Raw genomic sequence first — 14,981 nt, 5'->3', positions numbered from 1 at the left:
GCATATGGGTGCAGGTCTGTGTGTGTGCGCGTGCGCGCGTGCTTGTGTGTATGTGCGTGTGTGTGTGTCACACATATGGCATGTACTGCAGTTTTCTACATCATTACAGGACGCTTGAGTGTGTTGGAGGACGCATTACTGCCTGGAAAAAAAGGATTTGATATTCATTTCAACATAAGCCATGATGAAAAATAACATTAAATAAATAAATAATTGCATGATTTAAAAAAAAATGAGAAAAGACATGATAATAACAGGAGTTACAAGATTGTGGTGCATATATATGAATGTATATAGAAATCTCGATTTAATTTGTATGTTAGTAACACCTTCAACCCATTTCCCTTTTCTTAAGAATTACTTGTGTATGTATTCAAGATTGAAGAAGGTAAGAATTTTTAAGCTCAAGACTTGCCCAAATCTGCAAAATTCTGTTATTAAATTTTTTGACACCTGGCTCTGAAATATGCGTGGAAGCATGAAATTATCACTGGCAGAATTTCTCTCTAAAAAGACAGAATCAGGCTAAGTATGATGTCTTGTCAAAAGGCACATTATTGTCAGTGTAACATCTCGGGAACAACAAAACAATTGACAGACAAGAGCTCTGCATGCACACGTTGGAAAACTGCTCATTCACCCAATTTAGATTCTGGAGGTGGATTAATAATTGTTGAAGTCATGTTTTGTTATCAATTAATTGCCCAACAAGGGAGCTAATAAAATCACACTGAACACAATTGGTCACTTGCATTTCTTGAAACCTTTATTTAACACATCAAAATGGTAAAATATTAGACTCTTGTACAGACAATAATTTAAATAAATACCATGATTAATTATCATTTACAAACGCAACAAGCATCAAAGAAAGGCCTACGGCTTCTTGACTTTTTCTGGAGTATTTGACATGTTTCTATCGATTACAGGGGAGATTACGCTTAAATAAATGCGATAATAAGTAAATAAGCAAACAGCGAACAGTTAATTATTTTCATTTGGCATCATCACAGTCATGAGTGAAAACTTTTCATTGTACAATCATTTCTGCAAAGTGCTTTGTGACAATATGCCTCACAAAAAGGTTTGTAGTGTTTTTATTATTCTGTAGATTTTGATGCCTGCAGGTTTTCTCTCATCATGTGGAGGAGCAGTTTTAAAAGACCCAAAGGCATTCCCATATCATCATCAGAAATAAATCTCTATGGCACTACATCAGGATGCTCCATATGGTCTTTGATATTGTTGTGACTTTACATTGCACTGTATAACTGTGTATTTTAAATACCATGTTGTAAATAATACAAAACCAGTTTACACAGCACAATGCAAATTAAATATTTGAACTCACCCAACTGTAGGTAGCATTGAGCAATATCTCACCAACAAAATTAACTGGTTAACAGAAGAAGAATTTCGAACCTCTGTGTGTTCAAAGGTTTGCTGGGTACAGTAGTAAGGCAGTCAGCACAGCCGATAACATTTTAAAAATCGTCACGGTGAAAAAACGTTGCTACAAGAGTTTCAGTCCATTGTCTCGAAGGTTTGTAGTCATCATCACAGTGTGAATTTTTCAAACTTCCAGCATCCTTCCCATCATCAAGTCTGATTCCATTCTTTTGCATTATCTCAGACTTCATGTTTTGTTTAAAGCAAGCCGTCTTGTTCAAAAACGGAGGGCAGCAGGGAGAAGTCAAAGGGCACAAACTTGACACCGTTCCCGTGGTAGAATTTGTTCTGAAACTCCACCCTGAAATCAAGTGTTCAAGTAAAGGATCTTTAGTGAACGATGGGGGAGGTGATAAAAACAGGAAACTGAGAAAAGGCTAAGTTAGGTCACTCTAAAAACAAAAATCTGACATCATTACATTTTTAATTTCAATGAGTGCATTTGCATGGATATGAATAACCCATTTCTATTGAGGTTTTTGCAGTATCCCGTTTATATGTTTGAGCATGTTAACATGTATGTGTAGCATGTTAATGAGAAACCCCAATATGCTAGCTGGAGAACTTTGAAAAGAAAAAACTGGGATGTAAAAACCATATCCTGAATATGATCATAACAGGTATAAGCCTCATAAACAGTTTATTCATGTACATGTAACCGCACTCGCAGTCTAAGTCTTAAAGGCCCAAATACACCAAACCGACGTCAAAGACCTAGGGGCAACGGAGAGAGAGTTGGGTTGCTTCAAGGCGCCTGTATCTCGGCTAAAAAGCTGCATTTGAACTTACTACAAAGACAACAGCATGTGCGTCCTGCACCTGCGTGAGTGGAAATAACTCTCCATACCATCAAAAAAGGGAAAGAGAAAGACCGCCAGGACGGATTCAAGGTGCTAGTTTGCCAGTTGGCACATTAACAATACAACCTAATGTTGAAAGAACAAAAGATATTTATTGGGCACTGGCGAACAGTAACGCAAACATTTCCGGTTCATTTCTGCTTATAAACAGTTTCAATCTCACGCCCTCTTGACTGTAGCAGTTTGTTTGTCTTTCTCAGTTCCGTTTCTCTTCTTGTGCACGCAGCTTAACCCGCAATGAGAGCGGTTTCACACTCTGTCAAGCTGTGACACCGATTCAACATGCTGAATAGGCTAAAAATTAACATTGACCAACAGCTGACCATCTGCTTGGTGTGTCAGGGCCCTAATAAGGTTATTACAGAGCCATTATTGAAGACCTCAATAAACAGGGCACAGGCATCATTGGTATAATGAGACTCACCAGTGAAGTCGGAGAGCGTGCAGGAACGCTGATAAACCTTCCATGACTAGTAGGATAGAAACGGTGAGCACGGCAAAAAGGCCGAACACAGGGACCAATAACACCACCCCGACTCTTGTAGTAATCCTCAGACCCAGGCGCATCACCATGCCCCACAACACCTCCGACAGCTCTGAAAATAGAGCCCATACAGATGCACAATATATACAAGGGCACACACAGAATGCATTCTTATGTAAGTTAAAGAAGTCGTGCCAAATAGAAATTAGTTGAAACAAAGAGGCACAGACAGTTCAGAGTGAACTACTTTTGGTGACTGCACTTACGGGCATGAGCCAAGCTGAGAGCCCAGAGACGCAGGTATGATGCAGTGTTGGAGATGCAGCCCAGGCAGTACTCTATGGTGTGAATGGCCTGGTACAGGAGCACATCCGCAAAGTCAAACTGCAAAACAGTTCAAATAATAAGTGAGATATTATGCTTAATTCAGAGTCAGACTGATGAAAATGAAGACAAGGTTACAAATTATTTTTCCTAGGATGGTGAAGGCATGACCCGCTCCACTCTGCCTCACTCTTCCTCCGATTATCTTACCCCGACATTTTTACTCTAACCAGTTCCAGTACTCATGCCCAAACTGTACCACTCCAAACACTGAAGGCGAGTACTAGCCCATCAGAGGGACAGTAGGGCGGGGCCTTTCTTTGCCATCCTAGGAAAAGAAAATTTGCATCCAGACAAAATAGTAATCCTGTTTTAATACAGCATACTATAAGGCATTTATATATTCCTTTATTTACAGAAAGACAATGCCGGTGTTCACAGTATAATAAATAAGCTTCACAATTATTTCCTGCAACCCTATTTTCTGTCTTATATTTCATGCCATACTTAAGTGCAATACATATTATATACATCACTGTATATTTCTAATGGCAGTCCTTCTTGCTAGATGTTCTTAAAACCAGTAACATGACAGGGAAAAGTACAAATAAGACAGCTAAGTGATGACAAAAACAACAACAGCAAACACAACACAATAATACAATGACCACATCCACCACTTAGTGAATGCACGCTGGCAAGTATCTTCTAATGTGCTACTACAGCACGTCACATTCACTTCAAAATGCCAATAGTACCATTTAAAACATCTAGACGTATATACAGACTCACAGTGTAAAATGCTGGGTCTTTTAAAAGTACATAATTCAATTTGACAGAATTGCACAAACTGTCAGGATATCCTGACTGTAATGCATGAGACAGATAATCTGTCTAAAGGCCTTAACACATAAACAAAAACAACCAAACAGAGCTGAGGAGTCTCTAACGTTTCGCTGTCAAACTGTAAAGTGAAACAGTTCGTGACCCTGCCGCCATGTTGGAAACAGTCTCATTTTACAGCTAAACAGTGCATTAAAATATGTTTCTGAAAACTAATAGGCAAGAAGTAGGCAATGCAGTGATCGAATCTTGTTTCATTTTTATCAGCTCTGCTTAGTTTGACAATTTGGCTGCAGTTCACAAGCAGTGATTGACAGCTGCCTAAGAGACTCCTCTGATGGGTTGTTTTCTGTGAGCTGCAGCAGATTCTGGCAAATGCCATTAGATAAACGACAAGTGGGAGGAGGAACCGGATTTTTTTTCCACAGATTATCTGCCTCATCTCCTTTTGTGTGGATGAAGTGACAGTTTTAACAAATATGACGAAAAGATATTTTCGTGAAAATTTACGGACTGTATTAAATAAGTAAAGGCAGGAAACTGGTGGACCTCTGACCTCTTTAGGAAGCGCCTCTCTGCTTGGCACTTCATCAAGTCCCTCCTCTTCATCATCTTCATAGGATGGTGCTGTGGAGTCATCCTCACTTACACGCCTCACCCTCTCATAACCCTGAGGTGAAACATCGTTGTTAATTTGAAAAGCTTTGACAAATGATCAGAAACTAATTAGGGTGAATCTATAAATACATTTCGGATGATCACACATACTCTGCGTCTGCGCAGGCCTTTGCCGCCACGGTACAGCCAGTACAAGTAAAGAGGTTTTCCTAACAGCAGCACAGGAACCGACAGCATCGCTATTAAGACTAAGAAGATCTGCAGCCCAGTCTGTGGAATCAAGACAACAAAAAATGCATCAACAAACATCAAAATACATCCAGAGCTGATTAATGGAGAAGGTTTCAACACATACCTGTCCCGGGTAGAGAGGAGTGATATCCTTCCCCTGCATGACAAACATGTTGATGAAGTGGATGAGGATGCTGGGAGCCTGGCTGGAGTCTCGTGCACCGAACGCCAACCATTTGTAGAGAATCATGAAGACCAGGTAGCCAAAGAGACAGAGCAGGAAGAGCAGCTCAGGAAGAAATAGCAGATAGACATTAAATTTCTGTCGGAAGTGCCTGAAGGGAGAGAACAAAGTATGGGAATAAAGAGAGATTGGTTTTAAGGATTAGACCCCTAAATGCTGAGCCAGTTTCATTAGAGACATTTGTGATTAGCTGCTGAGAAAACTTTTATATTAAAAGCTAGCGTCTTAGTACAGGGAAAATTGAGAATATTTTCTAAAATACTACACATAGTAAAGCACCCACATATTCATTTCCAGAGGAGTGCCCTTAAAGGAAATCCTAAAATATTGATGACTGGCTGAAATCCCTTTTACAGCTAAATAAAAATGATTTTTTTTTTGCAAACTGTGCTCTCCATTTTTACTGAATTATATGCTTGTCTGTAAGTTACAGATCCACAAAGAGATAACTTTAACACTGGCGAAAAGATGGTTTAATTGGTTAAAATAAAAAAAGGTAATTAACCCTTTGAAACCTGAGGAAATTGGCCCAATTCTTTTAAGGACAGAAGAAGGCGGCAACGAGTAACTTTACAAGAAATGACCCAAAATATTGGCTAAGGAATTACAGTTATTTGATTGTGTGCCAGTTTAGTAACTCTGTGGTTATTGCATCGGACTTCTTGCAATACAGCTGCCTTAAAAATATACCGTACAATGCAGGAATTTCCTTGCAAATATTATAAAAATAATCCCTCTCAATCATTACACGTGTGGTGGTGTATTTATCTGCAGAGACGATGCACTTTGCCTGTATTTTCTTATTTTGCTGTAGTTGGGAGGTTCCTAGGCACAGCATGCAGGTGAGGCTGGGACTTTATAAAAAGGTAGCAACCAGGCCGTAAGCAGCAGGCCTCAAAGAGGACGGAAAACTGCAGATACAGCACCAAACAAAAGGCGAAATGCCAAGGAGTCAAAGCTGAGGTTAGCTTTCATTTTGACTTCTGCTGGTGATACTGTTTACAAACTTAAACTAACAATCCTGCAGATTTTACCTTTAAAAAAGACTCAATAATTCCCTGAGCAGGGAGCAAACGTCCATAAACGTTTGTTTTATAGAAATGATTAATAACAGTTTTGAGACCTTGCCAGAACCTGAGCTTACACGACACCTTAACACATTTTCATGAACACATTTCCAACAATGTAAATTTAAAATGTTCTGAAACATTCTTTGAATTCCAAACCATTTCCAGGTTTTTTTAAATTTCATAATATATTTCATGACCGTGGGAACCCTGTGTAATACAGAATTTTTATTTGCACATTGATGCAGGACACTGATAGATGCTCATGCTTTCAGTGCATGAAGAAAAAGCAACGTAAGGTCACTGCCAGGAGCGTATGACTTGAGCCACTCACAGGTGATTGAAGACACTCAACACCACTCCAAAGCTCATGTGGATGACCCCGATAATAACCGACATCTTCATCTTGTAGGAGTTGAGAAAAGACAGCCGGTTCACTGCCATGTTCCATATCTGAAAGGATATTTAAAGAGCATATTAGTGAAAAAGATACAAAATTAATTGAGTATATCCTGACTGTAATGTCTGAGTGCATTTACTCACAGGATCAATGCCAAACGGGTACGGTCCACTGAAAACGCCGCTGATGTTTGGGTCTAACGTAAGCAAAGCATTTGTTTGGAGGGTTTTATTTCTGCAATGTGAAAAAAAGATATGTATTGATTCAATAAAATATTAAAACTGACATAAAAAAATGTTTCTGTGCGTATTTTCTGCTAACTTACGTCCATTGCTGATTTGTGAACATAGCTTTGACACTCCACCCGGAGCCAAATATGTTGAGAGACTTGGAGAAACAGTCATTGTAAATCAGCCCCGTGTAGATAGAGAAAAGCCCCATCATCAGGATGATGTAACGTCCGTTGAAGAATGTCGCCCATATCTGAGATCAACAGCTATCAGCTAAAACCAATTTACAATCACCAGACTCTGCATTATGGATGAGAGGAACAAATCATTCCTACCTCATTACTGGATCGTTTCTTCTTCTGCTTTTTTTCTGTCAACACCATCCACAAGGCGAAGAGACTCATTACCATCCCGTGCCCGAGGTCGCCAAACATCACAGCGAACAGAAACGGAAAAGTGATGATGGTGTAGGGAGCTGCCAGTGAGAGAAATGTCTTTAATGTTCTTACCCTGAACTTTTTTAAAGCTGCACTTAAAGGAATACTTCACCCCAAAAATCACCATTTGTGTATCAATAACTCACCCTATAATCTGATAAATTTGTGAAGAAAACTTTAAATTTTCTTTAATGCCTCCATGGTGAGCTAAGAATCCAAAAACTGAGAGAATTCTTGGTGAATTGAAGTAAATGAAAGCTGCATTTAACGACCACAAAACTATATCACCAAATCAGCTTACAAACTCTCACGAAACTCGTGCAGTATAATCAGCGATTCCCCCGTCCCTTTCCTTTAGAAAAAACAGTGGAGTAAAAGTTGACAGAAATATAAAAACTCGCATAAAGTAGAGAGTACTGTAAAAAGTACTTTGTACTTTGTTAAATTACACCACTGATACCAGTTTCATTTATCTGGTCATATAATCAACACTGCCCTACCACATGCATTTTCGCTAAAAGCTAACTATTTAAGCATTTACGAATAAACATTCCCAGGCGCGGACGAATAGCATGCATGGGCTCCTGTGTTCTGTTTAAATCCCGCCTCCCTGCTCCTTCATTGGCTGGGAAGCGACAAGCGTGGGTGAGTGGCAGCAGAGCTCCTGGCCAGCAGGAGAGTTCAAACCCACACACTTGGTCAGGCGTGCAACTCTGTGCCAGAGACAGTCGAAGTGTTGTAAATACTAAGGTTTTGGTGAAAATAAATGTGTTTGGGAAGTTCTGAACATACGACTGGATAAATGAGACTTGGATTATACAGCACGAGTTGTGCGAGAGATTGTCAACAGATGTTTTGATATAGTTGTGCTGTTGTTAAATGTGTCCTGAATTTAATTAAATTCATCCTATATTTTCTCTGTTTTTGGATTTTTTATTCAATGTGGAGGCATGTAAGGAAAACAAGTTGACAAATTTAATGTAACACTGGGTGAGTCACTGATATACAAATGGTCATTTTGGGGTTGAAGTATTATTTTAGAGTTTTTTCTTAACAAGACATAGAGTTCTTACCTGGGCTTACCTCGCGATAGTCCCCCACCCCGTACGCCTCCACGATGCTCTGAAAGCCAGATGTGAACTTGTTGGTTCTTAAGAGGGTGGGTGGGGTGTCAGTACTCGGGATTCGGTTCACAAAAGACGGTACGGTGGCGTCACCTTTTCTCTGTTAATAAAAAAAAAAAAAAAAAAAAGAATGAAATGTTAAATTCTGAAAACAGTTTTAAATTAACCCTTTGACACCTGGAGCAACATCACCTTTGTTGTCCTGCATTCAGATGCCTTTCACAAGAACTTAAAGCTTTGACCATTATTAAACTGGTGCAATTTCTGTCAAAAATGTTGACCTAGTAAGACATATTTCACAAATTGGAAACAAAACTATTTATAATGATTATAATTACAAATTTTAAATTATGTTACAAAATTATTAGAATTTTTAAGCACTTTTTCAGAGGTGATTTCTTTTTTTAAACTTTCTTTTAGTGCATGCTTTTTTAAATTCATTTATTTTTAAACTAATTTTCCTGTACGTCTTACTAATTTCTTGCTAATTTTTGGATTTTTTTTCATTTCTTCTGTCCTTGCTCATTACCTTCTTCCCTTGTTTTTGAAAGAACTTAAGTCAATTTGCTCGGGGTTAACCAGCATTAAATTCACAGAAAAAACCCAGATTGATGATGTCTGGAGCTGTTTTCGTTTATGCATGCCAAATATTCACAGGTTTGAAAAAAAAATCTGAGATTTCTGGGTGAGAAATTTAACCTGAAAACAATCAAATACGCAGCGTGGTGCAGAGGGAATTGCTGGCGTGCACTGTACACCAAGAGAAGAAAATGCTAATGAATGCAAACTACAACAACAACAACAACAAATGATGCAGCCAATAATTTTAAAAAATCATGACAGATGGAGTGATTCAGGACAGCAAATCATCCAAAAAGCCTGCTGCCAGAATTAAAGCGAAATAATTAAAAAAGGCATCTTAGTGATACAATTTGGGCAAATAACAGCTGATAAACAAAGCCAATTCTATTCAGAGGCCAAAAATTATTCTTATAACCAGCTCAAGAGAGAGAGAAAAGTATAACAACTTACTTCTAAATTTAACTATCTAGCAATGCTATGAAATTAGTCACATATTCATTTTAAACAGTATTTATTTTGCCCTCCACTAAATATCTAACTTGATCAGCTGCAACGCTGATGCTTTGTGTTTAGAGAGGCGGATTTAGTGCATGAAATCATTTGTCTGCAATAAATTTATCTGCCACCATTAAAAAATGATCAGCTTTAATATTTATTCTTCCTCACCGAGCCCTCTTCCAGCGCCCCCCGCAGGTTTGCCAGGTCACTGACGGGACACCACACCTCCGCAATCAGACACTTGTTGGTGACGTCGAAGCTGCAGAGGTTCAGGATGTGGTAGATCGCCTTCATCTTTTTGACCTGCACGACCCAGGTGTACGCTGACTCTGCGGCCTTCTGCAGAACCTGCCTCAGGTAGTCCTCGGTGCGGTGCAGCACCTGGAGGAACACAACAGTTACTACAAACTCACCGAGGATGCGCACACGTGTTACATGTTCTTCATGAGACTTACGTTGTTAAGGTCTTGGATGCGTGTCCTTAAGCTGTCCAACACATCTGCCCGCTCCTCATCGTTCTCAGGGTGCGGATAAAGATGGCAGTGGTAACTGAGGACAGCAGAGACAAACATGCACGCTGATTGTGAGGGACAATACCATCAGTCTGACAGACAGTCATGTGATTGTGGCATTCTTACCAATCACAGATTTTTTGTACTTTCTGTCCGATCTGGTCGCCCCAGAAAGAGATGAGGAACACAACACTTTTGCTGATCTCACCCTGAAACAACACAGATCAGGCAAATTACTACAAGAAATCATAAAGTGATGAAGAATAACTTTTACATGTATCCCTACAACATTACATTTTTTTATTGCTGGCACACAAGTAGGATTTGTCACTTATTTCACCACTACAGCATCATTTTATGAAGATTTATTTTAAAGCCCCTGAAAAAATCTCTTTATTATTTCATCATTTATTTGTTGTACTTAAATATTCATAACTATATGTTATGTAAGTACAGTAACTCACAAACAATATTTTGCCGAATATAGACACCAGCTGCAGAGAGCACATAAACCAAGGAACATATTTTCAATATACTACATGCAAAATAGTTTTGTTGTCTTTATTATCACAGCCTGGAATATGTCAGTAATTTGCAGAAACATTGATCGTGACAGTGCACCTAGTGGAAATAGCATGTATTTTCTCCATATATGGCTAAATATGTTTTTAAAAAAAAATACTAAATGAGGTGGAAAATAGTAAAAATGAAAAATTCCAAGGCAAAAGCACAGATTGACATCCACAAGTAATACAATGTGTGTTTTTATGCTTTGATGTCTGTGGGATCAAAAATGGTGCATGTTTTTGCACTTTGTCTACACAATGTATTTTAGATTTATTGAAGGACGTGAGCTGGAAATTCCAGGATAAAACAAAAATGCACAGTCTTACCAAACTGTATACCATATACATGAACACAAAATGATCATAAAATTAAGAGTCAAGGCTTGTAAAATGCGGCAAACAGTCCCTTAGGGTTACATTAAAATTCACTCACAGTGTCGAGATCGGCGAGGTTCTCATCCACCTCTGCGTAGCTGAGGATGGTGTAACCCTTACACACTCTCCACAACATGCGCTCAAAGGCCTCCACCTTCACCCGCTGAATGAGACCTGACACAAACCTGCAGACAGGAGCGATCAGACGGCGTTTAGGTTCATTTCTCACTGATGGTGCATATTATGCCATCCTGTGGATGTTAATGACGGCAGCTCACCCCAGCTTGGCTCCGAGTCTTTGCATACCGGTGCATCCTGTCACCGAGTCTGTCTCCATGGTGGGGAACTCTTCATACTGGGGACCAAGAGCCTCATGCTAATTATAAAAGGGAACATGTTTCATTCATGACAGCTTACATTAGCTGCTCCTTAAATGGTCCGACACAAAGTCGAAATGGCGTTCGCACACTGGAATGTGATGTTTATTCTCACAAAGACACCCTTGTTGCTCTTTGCTGCTTCCCTTTCTAACACGGCAGCCTGCATGAGTCAGGTGCTGCTTGAAACGGCTGCATTTTGACTGAGTCTTTAATTAAAGTCGGCCGAGAAACAAAACACGACAAGAAAACAAGACGCTACTGAAGAGGTGACGGGGAGCATCTTGCATCCTGTGATGCAAACAAAAAGCAGTGCGTGACAGGCAGGCGGTTGGAGACACACTTACTCTGGAGCGGCTGTGTATGAAGGTCCGTGTGATCTTCAGCATGTGTGTGTACTCGGTGAGCTCCAGCAGGTTCCTCCGCAGCTTCTCTTTGTTTCGGGCCACCTCGCTGAGCTCCATCTCCAGCCTCTGAAGCTGCTCCTGCACATCGGCACACACTTAACATCAGCTTATATGTCTGCATTCAGCAGCAGGATGGCTCGTTTAGTTAACTCAGGTAGCCAAGAATAAATGCTGAATATGGCAAAGAGGATGCAGTCACAATTTTAACACTTTAATATTTATTTAAAATCATGTGGAAAAATTAGTTGCAATAACATAATTTTTTGAAGAATCAACTGTGTTCATTATTATGTTAATTAAGTGTATAACACTTTAAAATTCCTTTAAAATAATGTGGACAATTTTGTTGGGCCAATTTAGTTTTTGCTAGTAATCAACTTAAAAACGTGTGTTCATAATTATGGTAACAGTACATAATTAAAATTCCTTTTAAATAATGTGAAAATGTAATTCTTTATGAGGAATCAACTTAAAAATGTGCATTCATAAATATGGTAATTAAGTACTTTATTACCATATTTCTGAACACAAGTTTAAAGTTTGTAACCCATAAAAGTTCAATTACACACTATGTAAAGCCCACAGGACAGGGACTTTACAGTCAAATGTGAAATTACACTTACCATGATCTCGAGGACTTGTCTGGGCGGAGGAGCCAGCGGGCTCTCATCCTCCTCTGGAACGGCAATGTTCGCCTTTTGAATCTCCCTCAGAAGGTATCCTGTCCAAAAAAAAAAAAAAACCTCAAAAATGCTGATGGTTTGTTTCATGTTAATTACTGCTGGAGCGTCAGAACAAGCTGTCTAAATCTCTTCCGAGGGACCATTTTTCACAAAACACAATCAACCATGAGTTGATAAATGATCCAGGTGCGTGCTCAAGGACCGCATGCACCAACCCCAGGTGCCTCTCTTACCCAGAATCCTCTCCATCTCCTCGCATCTCTTGATTTCGCTGACGAAGCGCCGCTGGAATGAGCTGACACTCGGGTTGAGCTGAAACCAGAGGAGCACCACAGGTCAGCCGCAAGTTACTGCATCAGTCAGTGCACGAGCAGTAACAAGCATCTTAGCACAGTTTTAGGCTGGACCTGAAAACGTCAATTATTGTTTATTATGGTTTAAAAATGGCAAAAACACTACTGGACAGACAGACAGACAGATAGAGCGATAGCGCATTCTCAGTATCAACAGTAAATCTGGTGTTTGTCTAGTTTCTATGCCTATTTTATCTTTTTTTTTAAAAATTATTTTTGATAATGCACTCTGTTTTATTCTGCTCTAAGCCTGGGGTCAATGTTTTTTATGTTTTTTTTTATTGGTGTTAATGTAGGTGTGTTTTTACCTTTACTGGCGTATTGGTTTAAATATTATTTGTGCTTATTTGTTTGGTTTTACTCATGTGTTATCATCTTTTATTGGTCTATTTATTCTAATTTTAGTTTGTGCATTTTAATTCATATGCATTATCCATTTTCAATGGTTGTAATTTAAGCATGTATTTTATTTAATTGTAACTTTTACTTTTACATCAGTTCTTACTCACTGTGTCTTTTATTGGTTTATCCTTCATCCTTGTTATTATTTATGAGTTTTTCATTTTTAATGGATTTGATTCACTTTCATGGTCAGTTGACGGCTTTGTTGTGCGCCAGCAAAATGTACCTTGCACTTTGTGCAGCACATTGTTCTTCCACCTGGAAGGAAATGAGCTATATAAATAGTTTTGCTCGCTTGCTTTTGATTTTGTGTTATTGATGTTTTAATCTTGATTGTCACATCTTGCCCTCCACATGGTGCCTGCCCCACCCCCCGCCCCCCCACACCATTTTCTAATTTACAATAGAAATAAAATGCTTCAAACTGGGATTTGTTCTTTGACTTTAAGTATATCTGCCAGCAGTATCAAAATAAGGCTTGTTTATAAAAAAAGTGCAAGTGGAGGATCCCCCGCACACCTCACAGAGGCCCTATCCAAGCCCCAGCTGTCCTTAAATCCTAGAAACATCCTAAAATCCTAAAAATGTCCTTTAATCCTACAGGCCCCTGACCTCTTGTCATTATGCAAAAGTGGCCCTGAAACAAGTTGAGTATCTCTGGCGTAGCCTATAGTATTTTATCTTGTCCTCTAAAGCACTTGTGTTTCAAAATGTGCTATAGAAATTAAGTTTATTATTATCATTTATTATCATAATTTGGGTCTATTTACAGGAGGAAATTCCCCAATCCACGCCCCTTCCTCAAAAATACATGCATATACCCAGAGAGACAAGGAGAGGAGAGGTAAAATTAATTAATTCTGTCTTAAAATAACAGAAAGGGGCCTACTAAAATAATAAATACAGGCCTAAAATGAGGCTTTTATGGCAAAACAGGCACGTGAATAACAAGAAAATGAGTGTGCATCATGTGTAGCTACTTACATCTCTAAACTCGACCAGCCCCAGCTCCCCGAGCTCACTGATGCAGTCATATTCAGAGCCGGACTGCAGAAACAATTGCGCCAAGCACATCTCCTCACTCCGAAACACCATCTTTATCTGGCAGACAGATCTGCTGCTCCGCCGCGTTATAATCTGTCTGTAGCCGACTGAAGCTGCACGACGAGCCGGTTACTACACGCGAAAATAGGACATCACAAAATGCAACGCGCGTGCCTTTAAACCACCTTAACCAATTAACATCCCCTCGAGGATTAATTATTGTCTATCAATAATAAAGACGATCCTCAGAAGGGGCATTTTTCTCATCTTGAGTCTGGGTGTCGCAGCTTTTTGTCTCCCTCCACAGCCGTCTGATTAAATAAACATTATTAAAACAAAGACAGAAGCCTCCCTAATGCACCTTTCGCATCGAGCGATCCCAGAGAAAGGCGTCATCCCGTGGGCTCCTCTTTACCTCCAACACCTGACATTACGGCGCAAAAACACGGCGACGACGCGACGCTGGCGGCGCAGAGACGAGCAACAGGCAAACTAAAATATAAACCATCAAGCCGCCATGTAGACACACGGGGCTGAAGGCAGCACGGCACGTTATAAAAAGCCACAGTCAGAAATAGGCTACGGCCTTTATTCCCGCTACGTCGCCCGGCAATTGACACAGATTGCGTCTCCGGGTTGCCAGATATTGTCGCATCCTCTTAAAGGATCGTCGTTTCTTGATTTAGAAAAGGAGGGCTGTCAAAAATTGTTTTGACACAGACAATCGCGATGGAGTCAGTATTCAGATCCTTTAGGCCTACTTAAGTAAAAGTACTAGCACCACCCTGTGAAAAGACTATGTTACAAGTAAAACTCCTGCACTGAAAATGGTACCGAAGTAAAAGCAAGTAAATGTAATCACTTTAAGTAT

At 39.6% G+C, this 14,981-nt stretch overlaps 1 protein-coding gene across 2 annotated transcripts; it reads right to left on the bottom strand.

Annotated features, from left to right (window-relative positions):
- Nucleotides 1–814: 814 nt before the first annotated feature.
- Nucleotides 815–14,728, bottom strand: atp6v0a2a (ATPase H+ transporting V0 subunit a2a). Of its 2 annotated transcripts, none has more exons than XM_042509430.1 (20): nucleotides 14,051–14,728; nucleotides 12,545–12,623; nucleotides 12,252–12,349; nucleotides 11,569–11,706; nucleotides 11,123–11,220; nucleotides 10,903–11,029; nucleotides 10,030–10,112; nucleotides 9,847–9,940; nucleotides 9,560–9,772; nucleotides 8,261–8,411; nucleotides 7,086–7,225; nucleotides 6,846–7,003; nucleotides 6,664–6,754; nucleotides 6,455–6,573; nucleotides 4,934–5,144; nucleotides 4,729–4,848; nucleotides 4,517–4,630; nucleotides 3,060–3,177; nucleotides 2,734–2,905; nucleotides 815–1,750 (listed from the first exon to the last, which is right to left on the bottom strand). In XM_042509430.1, the coding sequence occupies exons 1-20, from the start codon at nucleotides 14,159–14,161 to the stop codon at nucleotides 1,648–1,650; spliced, it is 2,538 nt and encodes an 845-aa protein (XP_042365364.1). In that variant the 5' UTR covers nucleotides 14,162–14,728; the 3' UTR covers nucleotides 815–1,647. The 2 variants fall into 2 exon arrangements, with proteins under 2 accessions (XP_042365364.1, XP_042365366.1); XM_042509432.1 differs by having other exon boundaries at nucleotides 11,123–11,199.
- Nucleotides 14,729–14,981: the final 253 nt, after the last annotated feature.

Source organism: Plectropomus leopardus, chromosome 20, assembly GCF_008729295.1.
Source record: "Plectropomus leopardus isolate mb chromosome 20, YSFRI_Pleo_2.0, whole genome shotgun sequence".
NCBI lineage: Eukaryota > Metazoa > Chordata > Actinopteri > Perciformes > Serranidae > Plectropomus > Plectropomus leopardus.
Note: the sequence above shows the minus strand (reverse complement) of the source record. Positions and strands in the feature narration are given on the sequence as shown.